The sequence below is a fragment of the Hippocampus zosterae genome, chromosome 4 (genome assembly GCF_025434085.1).
Source record: "Hippocampus zosterae strain Florida chromosome 4, ASM2543408v3, whole genome shotgun sequence".
NCBI lineage: Eukaryota > Metazoa > Chordata > Actinopteri > Syngnathiformes > Syngnathidae > Hippocampus > Hippocampus zosterae.
The window spans coordinates 14,773,437-14,793,043 of record NC_067454.1 but is presented as its reverse complement, the minus strand read 5'-3'; the positions used below and the strand labels follow the sequence as shown (position 1 = coordinate 14,793,043).

At 40.0% G+C, this 19,607-nt stretch overlaps 3 protein-coding genes across 6 annotated transcripts in view; 2 read left to right on the top strand and 1 right to left on the bottom strand.

The window, feature by feature from the left end:
• The window catches only part of nedd4a (NEDD4 E3 ubiquitin protein ligase a), a 34,510-nt gene extending 26,126 nt beyond the window's left edge, over positions 1-8,384 (top strand). For all 3 annotated transcript variants that reach the window (XM_052064111.1, XM_052064110.1, XM_052064109.1), the window contains 9 exons: positions 1,529-1,599; positions 1,720-1,815; positions 2,124-2,197; positions 2,286-2,346; positions 2,436-2,495; positions 2,580-2,687; positions 3,418-3,514; positions 3,641-3,713; positions 5,623-8,384. In XM_052064111.1, the coding sequence (XP_051920071.1) occupies positions 1,529-1,599; positions 1,720-1,815; positions 2,124-2,197; positions 2,286-2,346; positions 2,436-2,495; positions 2,580-2,687; positions 3,418-3,514; positions 3,641-3,713; positions 5,623-5,722 (740 nt within the window). In that variant the 3' untranslated portion in view covers positions 5,723-8,384. The remainder of the gene's footprint in view (positions 1-1,528; positions 1,600-1,719; positions 1,816-2,123; positions 2,198-2,285; positions 2,347-2,435; positions 2,496-2,579; positions 2,688-3,417; positions 3,515-3,640; positions 3,714-5,622) is intronic.
• The window catches only part of tex9 (testis expressed 9), an 83,875-nt gene that overhangs the window by 56,369 nt on the left and 7,899 nt on the right, over positions 1-19,607 (bottom strand). The gene's annotated exons all lie outside the window — the stretch shown is intronic.
• prtga (protogenin homolog a (Gallus gallus)) overlaps positions 12,032-19,607 on the top strand; it is a 38,401-nt gene continuing 30,825 nt past the window's right edge. The window contains exons 1-2 of the mRNA XM_052064112.1: positions 12,032-12,214; positions 13,583-13,885. Of these exons, the coding sequence (XP_051920072.1) occupies positions 12,145-12,214; positions 13,583-13,885 (373 nt within the window). The 5' untranslated portion in view covers positions 12,032-12,144. The remainder of the gene's footprint in view (positions 12,215-13,582; positions 13,886-19,607) is intronic.

Here is a 19,607-nt window from a genome sequence, read left to right as displayed (position 1 = left end):
GGTGATCAGTTGACAGCTCCACCCCTCTCTTCACCCGAGTGTCCACAACATACGGCCGCAAATCCGATGATACAACTACAAAGTCGATCATCGAACTGCGGCCTAGGGTGTCCTGGTGCCAAGTGCACATATGGACACCCTTATGTTTGAACAAGGTGTTCGTTATGGACAATCCGTGACGAGCACAGAAGTCCAATAACAAAACACCACTCGGGTTCTGATCGGGGGGGCCATTCCTCCCAATCACGCCCCTCCAGGTATCACTGTCATTGCCCACGTGAGCATTGAAGTCCCCCAGCAGAACAATGGAGTCCCCAGCAGGAGTACTCTCCAGCACACCCTCCAAGGACTCCAAAAAGGGTGGGTATGCTGAGCTGCTGTTTGGTGCATATGCACAAACAACAGTCAGGACCCGTCCACCCACCCGAAGGCGGAGGGAGGCAACCCTCTCGTCTACCGGTGTGAATCCCAATGTACAGGCACTGAGCCGGAGGGCAATGAGTATGCCCACACCTGCTCTGCGCCTCTCACCGTGAGCAACTCCAGAGTGGAAGAGAGTCCAACCCCTCTCGAGAGAACTGGTACCAGAACCCAGGCCGTGTGTGGAGGCAAGTCCGACTATATCCAGTCGGAAATTCTCTGCCTCACACACCAGCTCGGGCTCCTTCCCTGCCAGAGAGGTGACATTCCATGTCCCAAGAGCTAGCTTCTGCAGCCGAGGATCGGACCACCAGGGTCCCCGCCTTTGGCTGTCGCCCAGCTCACATTGCACCCGACCCCTTTGGCCCCTCTCATGGGTGGTGAGCCCATGGGAAGGGGGACCCACGTTGCCTCTTCGGGCTGTGCCCGGCCGGGCCCCATGGGTGTAAGCCCGGCCACCAGGCGCCTGATTTTTAGATTTATTTATTCAATAATAATCCTCAAGAAGGATTTTCAAGGCTTTATACTTTATCGAGCTGAGGAATTTGGCAACATTTCTCAAATTCACACTGATTTGATATGCACTAGAACCTTTGCAGGTAACAAAATTTTTCTTTTTCAAAAAAATTTATAAGTTATGTGTCCACTTTTTTCAGTGTTTTAGTAGTTTTTGCGCAACTTGCTCTTTTGTTGTAATTTAGTTAAAATTTGCTTTTAAAATTGTTCCTGTCATCACGCTGTTCACATTTTGACATCATGAGACCAAGAGAACTCCTAAACATTGAAGTCAATTGAAGAGAAGCAAACAGGTTGTGACCGAAATGCAGAGAGACTGGAAGAGTCACTGAAAGGCATAATGTAAAAGTCCTTGGGTAGTTTCTCAAACTGTTGAATGTTGTGGAGGGGAAACCGCAAGTTATGCAAAAAGTAATGAAACATCACAAGTTGAGTTAATCTGTAAAGGTTTTAGTGCATTTTAGCTCCATGCTGAAATTTCTGCCCTGTATCCTTAAATTTTTGTGCATGGTTTAGCTTCATAAGAATTATGGATTTTAGGACTGTAGATTAAATTAAAGTTTCTGACCTTCTATTGTCAATGTACATCAAGCTTTCTTCATCCGACCTTTTTACAAGATGATGCTGCAGAAACCCATCACCCTGCAGGACATGGAGTCTGTCGTAAGTGTCCAAATTCAAGTAGTCTCTTCGTGTACATTCTGTTGTGGTGAAAGATGAATTCCTTATAAATGAACTCATGACTTTTTATTTATTTAATTAATTTTTTTAATGTTTAATCAGGACAGTGAATATTTTAATTCACTCAAGTGGATTTTGGAGAATGATCCAACTGACCTGGATTTGATGTTCACCATTGATGAGGAACTTTTTGGACAGGTCGGTTCTTTGTCATATGTCTGCCTTACTCCCTTCTTATAGTGCAGTGAAAAGTATAGGGACAGATAGTTTGGGATATTTGTGTGCCTTAATAAATTCAATTGTCATCGAGAAACGGCATTTCAAGGATTTCACATCCTTGGGTAGTCGCTGTGTGATATTAAAATTGGTTTGATGAACCGAAACCTTTGTCTGTGATAAATATGCAAAGAACACAGAAATCATGAAGGGGTATATACTATTCCACCACACTTTATATTGTTTTGATACCTTTTCTGTGTAACTCATATCCTGATTGCCCTCACCAGACTCACCAGCATGAGCTCAAGCCCGACGGTGCAGAGATTGTCGTCACTAATGAAAACAAGAAGGAATACATCCAGTAAGTAACTTGAGAGAAAAAAAATCAAAGCAACACTTTCAAACTATTCATGTTAAATTCTACTTTCCACACATTTTCCCATCCACAGTCTTGTGATGCAGTGGCGCTTTGTAAACCGTATCCAGAAGCAGATGACTGCCTTTAAGGATGTAATGACACTTTTCATTGGCAAAAGAAAAAAAAAGGTTCACTTGTTTTTAATGTCTTAGAAGCAATCTTTGCATGCTTATATTTCCAGGGATTCTTTGAGTTGATCCCTCAAGATCTGATCAAGATCTTTGATGAGAATGAGCTCGAGGTGAGTTTTCTGTCCATCTGTGATTTTGTCATTCATTTCATGAATGTGACTAATGAATCTCATGTTTGGTTTCTTGCCTCACAGTTGCTCATGTGTGGTCTGGGAGATGTGGATGTGAACGACTGGAGACAGAACACCAAGTACAAGAGTGGCTACAGCGCTGATCACGTAGTTATCCACTGGTTCTGGAAAGTAAGTGATGTTCCAAGCCTGGAGCCACAAGACCATGAATCTCAGTTTATTGTCTGCTTCCTTTTAAGAAGAACTGACTGGTTTGTACAAATATAAAGCACTCAGAGCAGAGGTAAAATAAAAAGCACAATTGCTTTAACAATAAGTAACATTGTTTTGGGGTGATATGAGCTTAAGTTCAGCAACAATACGATGACCGGGCAATAAAACTATTCGCAGGCATCCTTTCTTTATTCTCCTCTATTTTCTAGCGGCTGAACAAATTTTAAATATAATCTACAATTGTAATTAAGCAGTGCTGCAAATAATAGAAACTCATTGCTCTAACTTGGTGCATTAGTAAAAGTAGGAATACATAATACTCGGTAGCCAGGGCACACACACTAAATGGAGCAGCACAATGTCCTGTTAATTGAAGCAAAAACTGTTGCAGTCCTTATAGTGCATTTCATTACTAAATGTAATTACTCTATATTTACTCTATATCATACAATACTATGGAGTGCTGTCTTTCTTATAAAAAAAAAATCTAAAAATGTTTTTGTTTCGTTTTTTATTTGTCATTGTGAGGCAGGAACGGCTTCAGGGCAAATTTAATTTGTATGTCAAGGCGCCACTGTTTTTATAAACTGACCTCAAAGGGACTTCATAGTTGGGGACGAATGTTTGATGTTGTTCTTTTTCAGAAGAGCTTCATTATTGTCCTTCCGTCTTTTTGTCGTTTTTGTAGGCAGTGCTGGTGATGGATGCCGAAAAACGAATTCGTCTTTTGCAGTTTGTGACGGGAACCTCCAGAGTGCCGATGAACGGTTTTGCTGAACTCTACGGTAAGATATATAATGTACAGCAATTTCAGGCCACAAATTTGCCGTCTTTTTCGGAATGACTCTTTCGCATGTTGGATAAATCTGTATTTACCCTTGTGTTTGTCTGCAATTTAATGAATTTTCCAGGATCTAACGGGCCGCAGCGGTTCACCATTGAGCTGTGGGGAACGCGCGACAAACTGCCCCGAGCGCACACATGGTGAGCAGTCTTCCTAGATTGTTTGTCAAGTAGTCGTGGGAATTTTATTCATTTTGTCAAGCGATGGGCTGATCAGGGGTGAAGTATGCTGTATAATATAAATATTATAAAAAGTACTCTTCTAATCAGACCCTGCCTTATAAAATTCTGACCTTATAGAATTACTGTGAATGTGTGCAAACTAGCAATTAGGTTGCATTCCTCTCTCCTTGCTGCAGGTAGGCATCACAGCATTTTGGAAACTTTACAAGACAACGTGCTGATGTTTTTCAGGCTTTTTTCCTAGCACATTCCAAAGATTCTCAGTATTTAATGCTGAAGGTCTGGTTTCCTTTATCTGATGTCTCATGCACCTTCCACCACTCTTTCATAAGTTAACGCACAAACACATGTCTTAGATCAGGGGTGTCCAAACTTTTTGCCAAGGGGGCCAGATTTTATGTGGTAAAATGTCGGGGGGCCGACCTTGGCTGACATTCTTTACATTGAACAACAATATTGTTCAACAAATTTTAGTAAGCCAGTCTGTTTCACATTTCCATTTTTATTTTAATTTCAACAATCTTAAGAATTTCTTTTGGTTCATTTGAAACAGGTATATCACATGCAACTGCTTATTCACTTGACTTTTTCTTAAACAGAAGTCTCCTGACTGCAAATTGATTGATTTGAAACATAAAATGTATCACCATGACTTTTCAATAGTCACAAAACCTTTGACTCGAACAACAGGGAAATGAACAAGCAATACACATATCCACAACTGCAAGGATCGTTCGAAATATGACATATCAGTCAATATAAACACGGAGTGATGTCTTGTTAACTCGTGAGTGATGCCCTCTAGTGTCTAAATGCTATTACATTTAGCCACTAGAGGGAAGCAGTACTCTATGAAACATCACTCACCAGTCTACGAGACCTCAGTCAATGCAACACGTGTTCCATTGCGCCCAACCTGCGGGCCAGACGGCACTGATTTTATGACAGGGGCCGAGGGCCGGATGAAATTCGACCGCGGGCCGGATTTGGCCCCCGGGCCGGAGTTTGGACATAGCCTGTCTTAGATCAATCATGATGACTCGACAGCAATACATGATAAATATGATCTGCCAAAAGAAAAATCAGCCGTCACTGCGATATCAAATTAGAGGCACTCGAACATTGTGGGCTGACGGGGGATTTTGTTCTTACATTCAAAGAATGGAGCACTCGCACTCTCAGAGTCGAGTTAGGGCATCATCTTAAATTTCTGAACACACCCTTTAACTTCACAAAAGCAAACACCACCTGTGCTCATCATCCTAAACTCTTTTTCAAAGCCATGAGTGATCCAATCTACACATGGAAGAGTTGAAATGAATCACTTATCTCCAGCGATCGATTTTAACAAATCGAGCCTACCCAAATGTGTCTCACCTAACTTTTTTCACTCGTTATTGTCAAAAAAGAAATACGCTAGTTTGCTTAAGACAGGGCTATGCTTCTGGTTTATACAAATCTTTTAGCAGTTACCATAGGGTAGTAACAGATGCACAAGTTCATACACGGAGTACTGTCACAACTTCTCAGTAAGGTGCATTATTAGTTGTTTTTTCAGAGGATAAAGAACATAGACTGTGAGTAGTTTTGCCTGTCTACTTTTTGTAGCTGCAATGTTAAACCCCAACATCTATGCTAATTTCAATAGCCCATATATGGTGTTTTGTATTGTGTGTTAGCATCAAGCTAGCCGTTGTTCATCGTTTTATAGTTTGGTCAATTACACTACATATAATTCTCTGTGTTGCAGTAATCACCTCAAAACAGGCACCTTTTTGTTGATGATCAGCCACGTTGTTGTATCTTGTGAAGTTCTAGTCTAGACTCTAATCGTGATTCATTTTGGATTGTCTTTCCTTCCATCAAGCTTTAACCGTCTGGACCTTCCACCCTATGAGTCCTTCGAGGAACTGAGGGAGAAACTTCACATCGCCATCGAGAATGCACAAGGCTTTGAAATTGATTAGTCACTTCAGTGACACAAAATGGGAAGCTATGTGGTGCCGGATGTTGTGATCACGGCCAGCAGTTGTGAGACGCACGAAGGACTGACAACTCTTGAAACGACAATGTCTGGGGTGACAGGTGTCGTATCTCTACAAGTGTTCTGAAGTTTACAAATCAGAGTCTTTTCACCTCAAGTGAAATGACAAACACTAACCATGAGACCAGAGCCATATTGAGGCTTTTCAAGGCCTCTCTGGAATCGCTGCCTTCTGTCCGATCATCTATATTATAATTTTGAAACCAGTTTATAGTTTTGTTTTTTGTTCATGTGATGCAGATTTAAATCAAATTATATATTTTTTTAATGGCCATTTGTGGGCCGAGCAACGTGGGACCCTGTGCAAGCCTTTGCATTATTCCGACCCTGCATGAGACTTTCATATAACCAGACAATATGTTTCATGCTTTTGTTTTCACGTCACTTTTTTTGAAAGGTGTCCTTTCTACTTCACTTTAGTTAAGTAGGGTCATGTACAAAGTAAAGAGATAATTGTGTAAATAATACAACTCTTGTGGGTTCAGGTGTGGAATCACCGCCTGCATCTATTTGTTATTTAAAACCAAACAAAGACATGACGGCGAAGTCGTCCACAGTGATGCCTTGAGATTAAAATTCAAATCATATAGTGACCATCCTTGTAACTCAAAATGCTGACATTTCAAATCATCTTTCCACATTGAAATGAATGGGCATGCCATTAATCCATCATATTTTCCCAACCAAAATAACCCCCCAAAACATTTTGAAATGTAATTTTTAATGAGAAAAAATGGCACTCTGTAATATTGTACTTCATAAAAATACAAAGTAATGATATCATTCAATAGAATATAAAAAAATTAAACTGTTTCTGTCACACTGCTAAACTACTGTATTCTGATGCTCCTTCTGGTCTGCATGCTTTGGCCACCGGGGGGCAGTAATAATACAGGCATTCAGATAGACATGAAGAAAGTTCAATTAAACCATATTAATACTTGTTGTTTTTTTCCACAAAGGATACAGGCTATATACCAATGAATATTGTTATATCTATTTACATGTGTTGTTCCACCATCAATATTTAAATGTTCATTGTTTGAAGCATTCTCACACCACCACATGCAAAGGTGAAGCTATTCGTTAGCCCATCTGAGGCATTTCCCATGTTTTAGCATTAAGCTAGCGGACCTAAAGGCTAAATTGTGTGGTCGCTTACAATACGCAATTGTTTTCTTTGGTTTGAAAATAAACTTCAACTGAGGATGTCTACAAACAGCTTGATGCCCCTTTTTGATAGAATTGTTCACTTCTCTACCACGGTGTTGTTGCCAGCTTCGCAAAACAAAAAAAAATCATCCAAACGACGGCTCATATCTCAAGGCACCACTGTATTCTTTAATTAAAATCTACTCCGACATTGAAGTCTTTTTGCCTTAAAAAATAATCTACTAAATGTGTAACAACTTTAAAAAAACGGATTGTTTCAATTATCTTGTATACATGCTTTTACATTATTCATTCCAGTATATTAGACACTTTGAGGTGGGAAGTGTATGCGCCTTAAATAAAAAAAAATCTGTGGGTTATGTGCAAGTAAGCCAACTACATATAAGTACAGTATATGGGTTGAAAATGTACCAATGCCAGGACCAGTTCAATGCTCGACAGATTCTCGTCCACATCTGTGTCTATGTACAGATGCAAAGAGGTTTGAGCATGTTACAATCCTATGCATCGTATGCCTCTGTTATTACATGCAAAACTTTTGCCTCCTACAAAATGATGAAGCTTTTACTATGGCTGCACAAGTCACTCAAGTTTAAAAAAAAAGAAAACAGTCATTGGTGCACAGCTGCAAAACTCAACCTTTTATTTCTTTTTTTATCTTGCCTTCTGCTTATTGTCATATCGTATACAAATCTGTCTACTGTACGGGAGTAAGATGTATGATTATTTTTTTTTGCTGGACGGTAGCATGCAAAAACATGTGATTGAATCATTTATCAGGACTCGAAATACAGCGCTCAACTTAAAGCAAAGTTTATGTGCGCTGACGAACAATGTACTGTTCATGTCATATTGTTTATTCAAGATGGACTTGTCATACCGTGGTATTCGTTGTAAGTTTTTCATCAATATTTTATTGTTCTTGTCACGGACACCAAGGCCATATGACGCTTTTATAAAGTTACGCACTTTGTTCGTATCAACGAGTCTTACTTCTGAACTGCCAACTGCGAACTTCTGAAAATGATCCTCTGCTTCGAGTGCACCTGTTGAAATGTTTACATGTGAACATTGCTGAAGTTTAGCTCATTCTCTTCTTTCTATGTCGTATTCAAAATTCTATATATATATATATATACAGTAATCACGTCTTTTTGTCATAGATATCCATTATGTTCTAATTCTGAAAAGCAAGGACTGTTAAATGTGTTAAATTTGTCTATGAGATAACACATGGAATAACATTTACTTTCAAATGTCACCTGTAAGTGCATTATAGCAAATGTTCATGCTACATAATGTATATTAAAACACTTTAAAGCATGGAATGAAATGTAGTTTTGAAAAATTTAAATTGCTGATACCACAAACAAATACAGATATATTTGACTAATAAAGAAATGTGAAACCAACTCAGCTTCAAATTGGTGTTTTAATGTTTTTTTTCTAACGTTCTCAGTTCCAGCCAAGATAGAATGAATGAACTTTATGGTAAAATTAAAACAGTCAGCCATTGTCGCATATCTCATGTTAACCATAAGAGGTAATGAAATCAAAGTTGAACAGTACCAAAAATGTCAAGATTATCATGTATGGAAACCCATTTGAGCATTTACTCAATAATCTTGATATTCATTTTAAGGTCCATCCGAGTATGCTCTTTGTCCTCACCAGGAGACAAATCAGCACACAAGTCATATTAAAGTGTGCTAGAAGAATTGCTGTGTGCTACCAGGACTGTAGTTTTTTCCACTTCCAATTAGTGAAAGGCAGTAGTGGAAAAAAAATGCTGGTAAGACACAGTCTTAAGTTTTTGTACACTACTGGTGGTGCCACTTCTGGTGGGCTTTAAGTAAACCTTACTAGTAAACTACGGCCTAGCTCGTAGGTATACAGTATGTCACACACGAGTAGCCTCCTCGATCCTATTAAGTAGAACTAAAATGCCATCTAGTTTTGCCTCACGACTTTTTTTTGGCTCTTAACTTTATTAAGAGCCATCTTGCATCCCTTTTTCACGTTTACTGTTCACAAGCACGTGCTCTGTGGTGTGGACTCTTCCACATCTTCATGGTGGGAACCTTTTGTGTCCTTGGGCCATATTTTCTGCAGCCCCCCCATCCACCCTCCCAACCCCCTTGATGTGCACTAAAGCAACCCACCATCCCCTTCAAGGGGGTCAGGGGACAGGTCACACACGATTCAAGCCAACCTTTCGGACATCCCTGAGGTCAGCGGGGATGGGCGGGCGACGGCCATGCTGTCAGGCGACCTGCAGACCTCCTCGCTCTTCTTCCTCCTCCTCACCCTCTGGCCAGCATTTATAACTTTTACTTCATTGATCTGGCTCTCATAGGCCTACAATCTGTGCTATATTTGACGGCTGTGGGAAGGAACAGAGTACAAATATTTCATTGCTGTACTTAAGTGGATTTCCTTAATTTGCCACATTGTGATTCAATTCAATAGCTGTACAATAAAGACGCTTATATATATTCTGTGTATATATATATATATACACACACACATATATAATATATATACACAGTATATAGGCATAATTGCGACTCCTACCTGTATCTCGAAAAACTTTTAAGAACGTGTATCTTAAGGTGCCACTGTATGTCAGTTTAATGGAATAATAGTCATGCTAGTGCTAGCTAGCACTCATCATTCTGTTTAGAAAAAATATATTCTCAATACAAACAGTTTCACAAGTAGGGCAAAACCTTTTGATCAACTGTACCCCCCCCCTCCCCCACTTTTACTCAAATGCAGGAGTTTAATCACCAACCGTGGCAAAAGTACCCACACTTGAGTTAAAAACAAAAGACTGTTTGATTAAATAGGACAATCCGAGGGAGTCTGGCTGATCACTAGTAAGTCACTTTCCCACGTTATGTATGCAAGAGGTCAGCAGCCCACTGCAAGTCCTAAGCCACTTATGCATTTGTGTAATGTGGAGCTTACATGCTGTTATTGTCACTGCTGTACTGCATGATTGGGCTCAACAATAGTATTATGTTTAACAGTATTTGCATCGCACATGGTATTGTTGGCTCCAAGTGAATGTCACCTGAGTCTCAAGTACAATTGTCAAAATAAAATGTGTCACTTATGTACAGGAAACTGATACTATATCATATCAGCACACCACCATTTTTGCTTTTTGTCTTAAGTTTGTTTTAAACACAATAGTGAGTTACACATTTTCGGTGTGTGGTGACTGAGAATACATATTTCACAGCTGAATAAAAAGGTTCACAACGGGAAGGCGTGGACGAGAGTTCCATTCGTCGCAAAACAAAGTGATGGAAATAGGATCAATATCCACATTGACTATGCAGCTGTCCTACTATCAATGCTTTCATGTAATTGAAGGGGCCCACTTTGAAAGGACAAGCTCATTTCCATTATGTTTTTTTTTTTCCAGTCAGTGGACAAACATTTGGCGTGCAGTTCGCTACTGATATTGAGGGGTCTGCTTTTATCACGTTAGCTTTGTTCACATTGATAAAGGAAAGTGAAAGGTTTGGATAAAAGTGTAGCAGTCAGCTCTTTGCAGTGCTGAAGTCTCTATTTCAAAACGTGTCAACAATCACAGGTCACACAGTGAATGCACACATTTATATATATTGCATTGGTTTAGCTGTTTTATTTCCTAAAATTTGTGAATTATGATTAGTTTCTATTTATGTATTTTTCAAAAACTTTTTTATACTTATCTACTGAGCTCCTGAAGGTCTGTATTTATTGTAGTAAATCACTGATAAACATTACATAGAGAAAAAAAAGTGTCTTTCAACAACTTTAGTTTAGTTTAGTTTTTGGTTTGTTTATTGAACATAAAACATATACAGTAATAATTTGACAGAAAATAAGGTAGATAAAAAAGTAAAAGAAAGAAATCAGTCTTCATTCAACACAGTTATTATGTTCAAGGGAGTAGGATGAAGTAAAAAAAACGTATCTAGTCCTACCCCGTTATGTGTTTATATCTACTAAATCATTTTTATATCAATCAGAAAAGAAAAAGTAATAAGAAGTCTCCATTAAGGCTCATACTTTACCCTTAACCGTGATATTTTCACAACTTTTGGTTTGTATCGAGATTATATACATCCTCACCCTGGCACTCTTGTGTCAATTTTCTCTTGTATTCATAATGGATATTGCAATACCTTTCTCTATTTATCAACTTAGTTCTGATTTATCATTATATTTAATGTTTAGTATTTATCATTTTAACTCTGATTGGTGTAGGTTGTTTGTACTATTTTTTTGAATTTGTTTTTGAACTCAGCAAGCGATTTACTCATTTTTAGGTTCGTTTCGAGATTGTTCCACAGATTAACACCTTTTGCTAGATACACTAAACTTTCGATGTGTTTAAATTGTAAACATATATTTTTGTGGTTTAGCATTTGTAAATGATCTATTCTCAGATATTTATTGAGGAATCTAGTTGCCATTATATGCGAAAACCCACCTACAGTTTTCGTATTTTATTTCTTCCTTTTGCAAATTGTATATGTTTTCGCTGCAATACAGTCTCTGCAGTATGTCTGTCATCCTGTGTTTTGAGAGCATGGTTGGTGTTATAATTTATTGTTTAAATTATAGATCTCTTTTCAACACTTGAATTATTGGTGGCTTTTGCTATCTGTGGGTGGGCTCGGTCTGTATCCCTCGCGAAATTTCAGTACACTAGTTGGAAATTACATGCACGCGTTTGAGGTTAACTAGTAGTATTTGTAGCACACAGTTCAGTAGTGCACTTTTGCCTTACCAGTATCATACTTGCCAAAGGTGGACAAAGAGCATACTAGTATCGAGGATATAAAATAATTTTGATCATTTATTTGTTGTCCATTTTAAGGTTACACTAGTGGACGAGAAGTGGCACTCGTACTGCAGTGAGAAGTACAATGTATAGCTGTACCGCTAGATGCCGCCATAACCCGGAAACGTTCTGCTAGTTGGGGACCGGTGATTGATGAAGATGAGTCCGGAGGAGGGGGTACTTTGAGTGGGCCACTACCCCCCGGCCCCCTCTCAAGCTCCACTCAGCAGTCCCAGGCGGCCGGCTACTCAGTTAGTCAATTGCACCGCGGTTCATTCGGAACAAGTCGCTATGACACGCTAGCTAGCATGCAAGGACAATTCACGTAAATGGCTCTTGTCAAAAGGAAAATATATCAGCGTTTGCTGTTCTTTGCCGCCGCTTTTCTTCCAATCTCAGGTACGTTTGGGGTTCTTTATCGTTCAACTTTTCTAAAGCTGTTTCGAAGTCAGTCAGCACATGAGCAGACGTAACAACAACACACAGGAGTGTTGGTAGTTCGAGGGACGACTGGTGATCTCAGCATCCACTGTGTGTTGCAATTGAACGTGGCATTTGAATCTTTTTAAGGAAGTCTGGTTATTGATAGTATGCTTTTAAAAAATATGATCTTTTAGTAGAAAGGGCCCGAAACGACAAACACAAACGTTGAGATAATATGAAATATGAAATTGCTCTTAATTTAAATGTATTCATCATGTGTTGCATGAAAGAGAGTGTTGCACAGGCACCTGGTTATTATGAATAACATTGATGAGTGGTCCTTTGCAGTAAAGTCGCATTAAAGTTTGCACTACACACATGCTTTAAACACATTCAAAGTTATTAAAACACACTCTTGCTGTTGTAAAGTGGACTACTATCATATAACATCACTTTGAGGAATTGAAGAGAATACTTGGTTAGACAGTTCTTCAAATAAGATGCCGAGTGTGCTTGATTCAAGCTTTCATTGTCACTCGCAGTTGAAGTTTACTGTAAAACTGACCCATAAAACTAAACAAAATAAAATAAACATTGTTTATTTAAACTAGGGCTGTTATGATTATTTGTCAGGTCAAATTAAATTGGCCATTGTTTTGCACATAAACACTTTCCAACATAAGACAAAAGTAATGATATTCAACCCCCCCTACACACACATGCACGCACACACACACACACACACACACACACACGCACACCAAAAAACAACAAAAATTGTCCAGTTTTTGCCAATTTTGTAAAGCATTGTAAAACAGTCAAATGTTCTGCCTGCAATTCATGTCTCTATTGTTGTAAGCCTTAAAAGACCAACAAAAAATATTTTACACATTGTTTTTTTTTAATTAATCGCTTGATTAATCGGTTATCATACTTGGCATCGGTCGACCCAATTTTAAACACCAAACTATAAAGTGTTCTCTTCCATTTTAATGTGAACCACCATAGATGAGCTTAGTTGTTATGCGAATTATGAGCATTCATACAACTGATACTTTAACACACAGAGCAGGAACAAAACTCACAAGCATATCTTCTCTCTGCTCTGCAGAAACACAACCACTGTTGCTTAGTAGGGGATCTTCTCTTCCTCTTCTTCTTCATCTTCTTTTTCTTGCTCTTGCTCTTTACGCTGCAATTCTTCCAGTAGAGCTCAGTGCTACCCAGCATGTTGTGGCACAACGTGATACGACATTCAAGTTGTGCAACTCTAAACTATAAAGCAGGTGTTCAATGTTTAATGGCCTGAGAATTATTTTCTGACTGATTTCCTCTCTTTTACAGGTATTTTTTGCTTCAGTGAGTTATTTTTCACTAAGGAGCCCCATGATGTGACGGTCATGCGCAAAGAAGCTATCATTCTGGACTGTCAGGCACACGGAGAGACGCCCATTGACGTCCAATGGCTGAGAAATGGAGTAAAAGTGGTGGAGAATGAGCGGGTCTACCTGCTCTCTAACAGCTCGCTTTACATTTCCGAAGTGGAGAGCAGACGAGGAGACAAATCAGATGAAGGCTTGTATCAGTGCCTTGCCCAGAACAAGTACGGAGCCATCCTCAGCCAGAGGGCCCGGCTGACAATCGCAAGTGAGTATGGATATTGGAATTGTGTTCCCTGCTCTGTGTTCTGGCTGGTTTAAGAGCAATTTGCTTTCATTGTTTCTCCTAAAGTATGCATAGATGATGATTTATTTTAGGGCTGAATGATTTGGAAAAAGGGCGGCACGGTGAAGAACTGGTTAGCACATCCGCCTCACAATGCAGAGGTGTAGGGTTCGATTCCAGCGCCGGCCTTCCTGTGTGGAGTGTGTATTTTCTCCTGTGCCTGCGTGGGTTTTCACAGGGTACTCCGGTTTCATCCCACATTCCTAAAACATGTATGCCAGGTTAATGGAAGACTCAATTGTTCCTATGTGTGATTGTGAGCGCGAATGGTTGTCTATGTGTGCCCTGTGATTGGCTGGTAACCAGTACAGGGTGTCCCCAGCTACTGCCCGAAGACAACCGGGATAGGCTTGATTGCAAAGTGTCCTTCAGTGTTTTGAAAAGCGCTTATAAATAAAATGTATTATTGTTATTGTTATTATAAATAAATAAACCTGCTATCTGTCATCATACTAACTGACGGAAATGAAGCTTCTTTTTTTTATTGCAGCCTTTAAGATTTGAAAATTGCATTTTTCTACATTGCCATTTCGATTTCAATTCAATTAATTATTGAGCCCTCATTTATTTGGACAAAAGCTTTAAGAAGTTATTTTTTCCGCAAAGTGTTGCATTCAGGCTAGCTGTGGAGGAGGAAAGAAAGATACTGTTTGAAAGAGGACGTGTCCATTGGTGTGTTAATGAAAGAGCAGCGCTGTCCAGGATACCACCTCCCAGAGCTAAGGAACAGATGACCCCTCTTTACTGGCCCGGGCTTTCATGTTATTGCACCCTGATCGTTGGAGGAATTGTTCTTTTGGAATGCATTCTCCCTCAATGCTGTGCTTCTACTTTAAGGGGGGAGGAGGGAGAATGTCCAGGCATAGTTGTGGAACGTCTCTTTCTCTCTCTCTCTCTCTCTCTCTCTCTCTCTCTCTCTCTCTCGCTCTCGCTCTCGCTCTCGCTCTCTCTCTCTCTCTCTCTCTCTCTTTCCTCCTCATCCTCCCACCAAAATTTGACACCCACACACCCACATTTGATATTTAGAATAGATTTGTTGGTCAGTGAAATTAAGTAACAATTTTGTGGTGATTATGCGATGATTATTTTGCATGATGGAAAGTTGTTTGAGCCGTCCTGAAATACTGACGGAGACTGCCAAATCAACTGATTTCCTTGACGACCAAATCCGTCAACGGCTAATTTAATAGTGATTTCATCATTATTTTTGCAGTTGTTTTTTGTTGTTATTTGCTCTGCCGGTCTGCGATGCATGTGTGTAGTAGTGATAATTCGTGTCATCTGTGATGTAAACAGAAACATTGTGGCTAAATCGTGTTAGAAATAGGTTCTGAAAATGAAGGTGCGTTTCAACCAAAACACTTCATGCGAAACCAAACAAAAGCACATTTTGGCTGATGCCTGATTCCTTTTACAGTATTGGGACATTGCCGCCTGGAAGCTAACCTGAGTCAGACCACTCAGTTTACGGTGTGTGTTTGATGTAACATTGCAGCAACAGGTCATGGGTGGTTCTTATCCTAACATATTTTAGCATATGCAATGAATTATGAGGCATTAGTGAATGAACTCACGTTTGTTAACGACCAAAACACAGCTATTGTATTGTCGTATTGATGCCAAAAAAATAAACAGCACACATGCTAGCTTGGCCTGACAAAATTGTTACAAACAAATCTTTTTTATAAGTGCCAGTGTTCAGCTCAATCAAGATGGATGTCAGGATATCGAATAAATTGTTTTTCATATTCCATGAATTTCTGCGTTGAGAAGTTTTCTGTCTCTTTGTGAAAATGTGTTGCCAGAGTTCCTTTTGTCCATTTGCTATTGCATTTGACCATTCCGGTCACGGCTGAGCTGTTGCCTATCCCGCCTGACTTTGGAAGCATATTAAGTTAATAGTAAATGTAAAAGCGGCTTGTAAGCGTGGCTAGTTTGTTTTAAAAAGACACTTAGGCCTGCTTGAGGGTCTATCTGGAAGCTCATAAAATTTGCACATACCTGAGAAATGCTCACTTGAAGGACATGGTGGTAACAGGGGGCGGGGGGTTGTTGTGCCACACAGACACGCACACACAAGGACACGCACGAAACTTCGAAGTGTGTGTGTGGGAGCTGAGGCGTATAACTTTGTGCTTGTTATTCACTGTATTGTTTTTATGTAAAGGACTTTGAGCTGCTTTGTTGCATGAAAAGTGCCTACAAGTAAAGTTCGATTGATTCGATTGAATGTGAATGTGCCTAAATGACCCAACTTTATTGCAGGTCTGTTGTGGCTTGTTCTTCTGCCTGCTCCCCTGGCGACAGAGTGACAGGCTGAAAAGCTCGTTCACCCTCACTGTTTTGCTCCATTATTCCAAATGTGTTCCCCAAAAGAAAAGCCCTTTATATTTATCTGGCTTAATATTGGTGGGCAGAACCACGGGAGCTGTTTAACACCAGCCAGGCTAATTAGATCAGTTAAGTGAAGGATTAGGCATTGGTTCTAAGTTTACATGTTGTTTGTGCTGTGGGGATACTAGTTTACTAATGTGACGGTCACTCGAGCACAAAGGTGAGAAGGGATTTGGCCCAGATGAAGTGGAATGCGACACACGAGCCATGTCATTTGACTTTTGTCAATAGACTTCAGGTTAATGGGGGATCGTAGCCCATTGCTTGGTTCGATGTTATGGCTTCTTATAGCTTGTCAGCTCAGGTTTACTTGCCAACATCTCTCAGGCTACTTGTACAACTCTGGTTTTGTGGTCAACACCTGGTTGCTGTAATATATACTGTAAATGCTTCAATTAACCGTGGGCCAATCGAGTATGATAACCGTGAGCAAAAATATTGCAATAGTATGGTATCACAGTATTAAAATTAAACCGTTCCAAATGGCAAATAGAGCATTTTTTTCACCATTGAACACAATGTATTTTATCTCAAACAAAATATACAATATTTGGTCCAGAGGAAATGTTGACCATGTTAACTTTAAACAAATAAATGTTGACGTTCCTCTTATGCTTTTTTTTTTTTCTTAAGGGATGTTCACATGGCACACATTTGCTCCGGCGCTGCACCGATGTATTTTGTTGCGATATATTTTGCACCGCAGCAAATTGTGTGGAGCGTTCACACGTACAAAGCCGCTGAGCGTGTCAGCACCGGCGCAGCGTCGGTGCAGCCCCACTTGTGTTCACACGGCAGTTTCTGCAGCGGAGCAAAACGACAAAAGAAATGAGTTGTCGTGTTGGTCCTTTTTAAAACGTAAACACAACTCAAGCGACTACTGGACAGGCACATCCTTCTCCTTCTCGGTCTCCGTGCCTTCTGCTCGAGAGTGACCGCCCCCGAAAACGTAAATCAACGATGACTTCAATGACACTTAGAAAAGCAAACACTTAACGCGCCAAACAGAAAATCACTAAATGAATTATATGGGCGGCGGGGGGTAGTGAACACACAACAAAGGAACAAACGACATAAACAACTCCGAGACAGTCCAGTCTCCTACAAAAGGAAAGATGTTACCAGCCAAGTCTTGTGTCGTTATTAAACAAACACGTGACGGAAGTCCGACAGAGCACGAAAGCAACGCATTTTCGCCGTACGTACGCTTCACAAGCATTTGCTCTGGAGCAAATTTAACCCAGTTGCGTTCACACGTGCAAATTTACACCGGTGCTGCTTCGCAAACGAGCATTTGTTCTGGAGCAAATTTTTAAACCACCTCCCTGAGGTGGATCAAATTTGGTCCGGTGCAAGCTGTTTTCCGTGGCTCCGCTGGAGCTAATTTGCATGTGTGAACGCCCTACTGGGGCGGCCCCGGCATAGTACCGGACCAAATCTTGCCATGTGAACACCCCTTTAGTAAGTCACAGTGGCCCATTAATGGTGAGTCTTTCAAACAGACCCGTCGGCTACTCATGTTGTACTTGGCCCTAAATCGTACCCGCTGGCACCAGTTTATTTTTGCTTCGAATTTCCTTTTACTACAATGCACATTAATGCACAGAGCAAAAAGGACAGCGTGTCTTTCGTCTTGCTCTCTTCCTCCTCCTCCTCCACCATGTGTAACTGCTCACCACTCCCCATTTTGTTCGCTGAGAAGGCAAAATAAAAAAAGTTAATTGGAGGCAATGCACTTTAAAGTGGCGGCTCATTTACTCAACTCTGCAAGCAGCTAGTCATATTGTGCCTTTCTTAGAAGTCAAAAAGCAAAAGAAGAGCTCATTACCGGTGACAGCGAGTATATAAACCTTGACTTTTTAAAACCACGGTAAAACGACAAACCGGTATTCAGCCCATGTCTACATACAACTACGAAACAATGACAAAACATTGGAATTCCACTCGGGTTGAACTATAATTATTTTAATCACAATAACAAATAAAAATAAACACAAAAGTCAAGAAATTATGCTGACAACAATACCGGTTGTTGGGGAGATGGTTTAAAACAAAAAGCACCACCCAGTAGACAGTAGTTCAAAGTTGAATACTTTTAGTGACCGGCCTTCCACTCAAGCAGGAACTTGCCTAATTTGAATCTAAATAGAAGATGCCCTAATTAATGCCATTGCTAACGAGTGAAGCCCCATTCACACTGTCTGTGGAAGCCAGCGCCTTTTCATGTGTCTTCCTCCATCCGTACTCAATTTTCTGCCTTTAGAGATCATATCACACCTTTAACATGGAAGGGACACTGCCAGTGTGTAAGTGTATTACGCGATGCTCCAAGATGGGGGTTTGAGTTTAACACCTGACACTTAGTTCTTCCTCCCTGATGCACTTAAAGCAATTGTCTTATGCACAATTGCCTGACAAGACGCTCGCACTGATATTGTGATCTAATTATCTGATTGCTGAATGGTACGTTGGTTTTGTGAAAAGATTTACAGCTTGCTGGGTTAGGTGGAAAAGGCAGAAGGATCTTCTGTTGTGGCTATCATGCACTTCTATCGGTACTATTTCAGTCATGTCCCACTTATTGCGGGGCACGTGGCACACGCCCACCTGCGTTGAGGAAAATACTCGTTATAATAAAATAAACTCCATCAAAAAACATATTTTCACCTGCTCCCATCTGCCTACATTTCAACTTTTTGAAATGTGCTTACATTTATGAAAACACATTTTAAAAAAAGTATTCTTGAGTGCCCGGGCTCCATTAAGAAATGGAAGACATATAATGCAACTTTGAGATAAAGAAAAGAAGGCGACTGTTTTGCTGACATAGTTCTAAGTATGAGGCAATAGGTGCTTTCTTCAAGCTGTTTTTTGTTAATCTCACTACCATACTGTGAAATTGACAGAAAACAAAAGAGAATTTAAACAACCAAAATATTCAAATTGTGCTGAATGTCATCTAATGATAATTTTGTTTCACAAATGTTAGCTAACTTAATGCCAACATACCATGTGACACTTCATTGGTTGGTTTACGGAATTAAGAATACTGTAGATGTTACGGTAGTCATAATCCTTAACAGAGCTGCTACTTTACACTCTTGGAGCAGTAACACATACAAAAAGTGAATAAAACAATGCACACATGCACATATTCTCTCTGCGCCGTGGATACTCCAACTGGAGTTTAGTTGGGGATCTTTCTACTTTCTCTTAGTTCCACTACATTTCTTCCAGTAGACGTCATTGT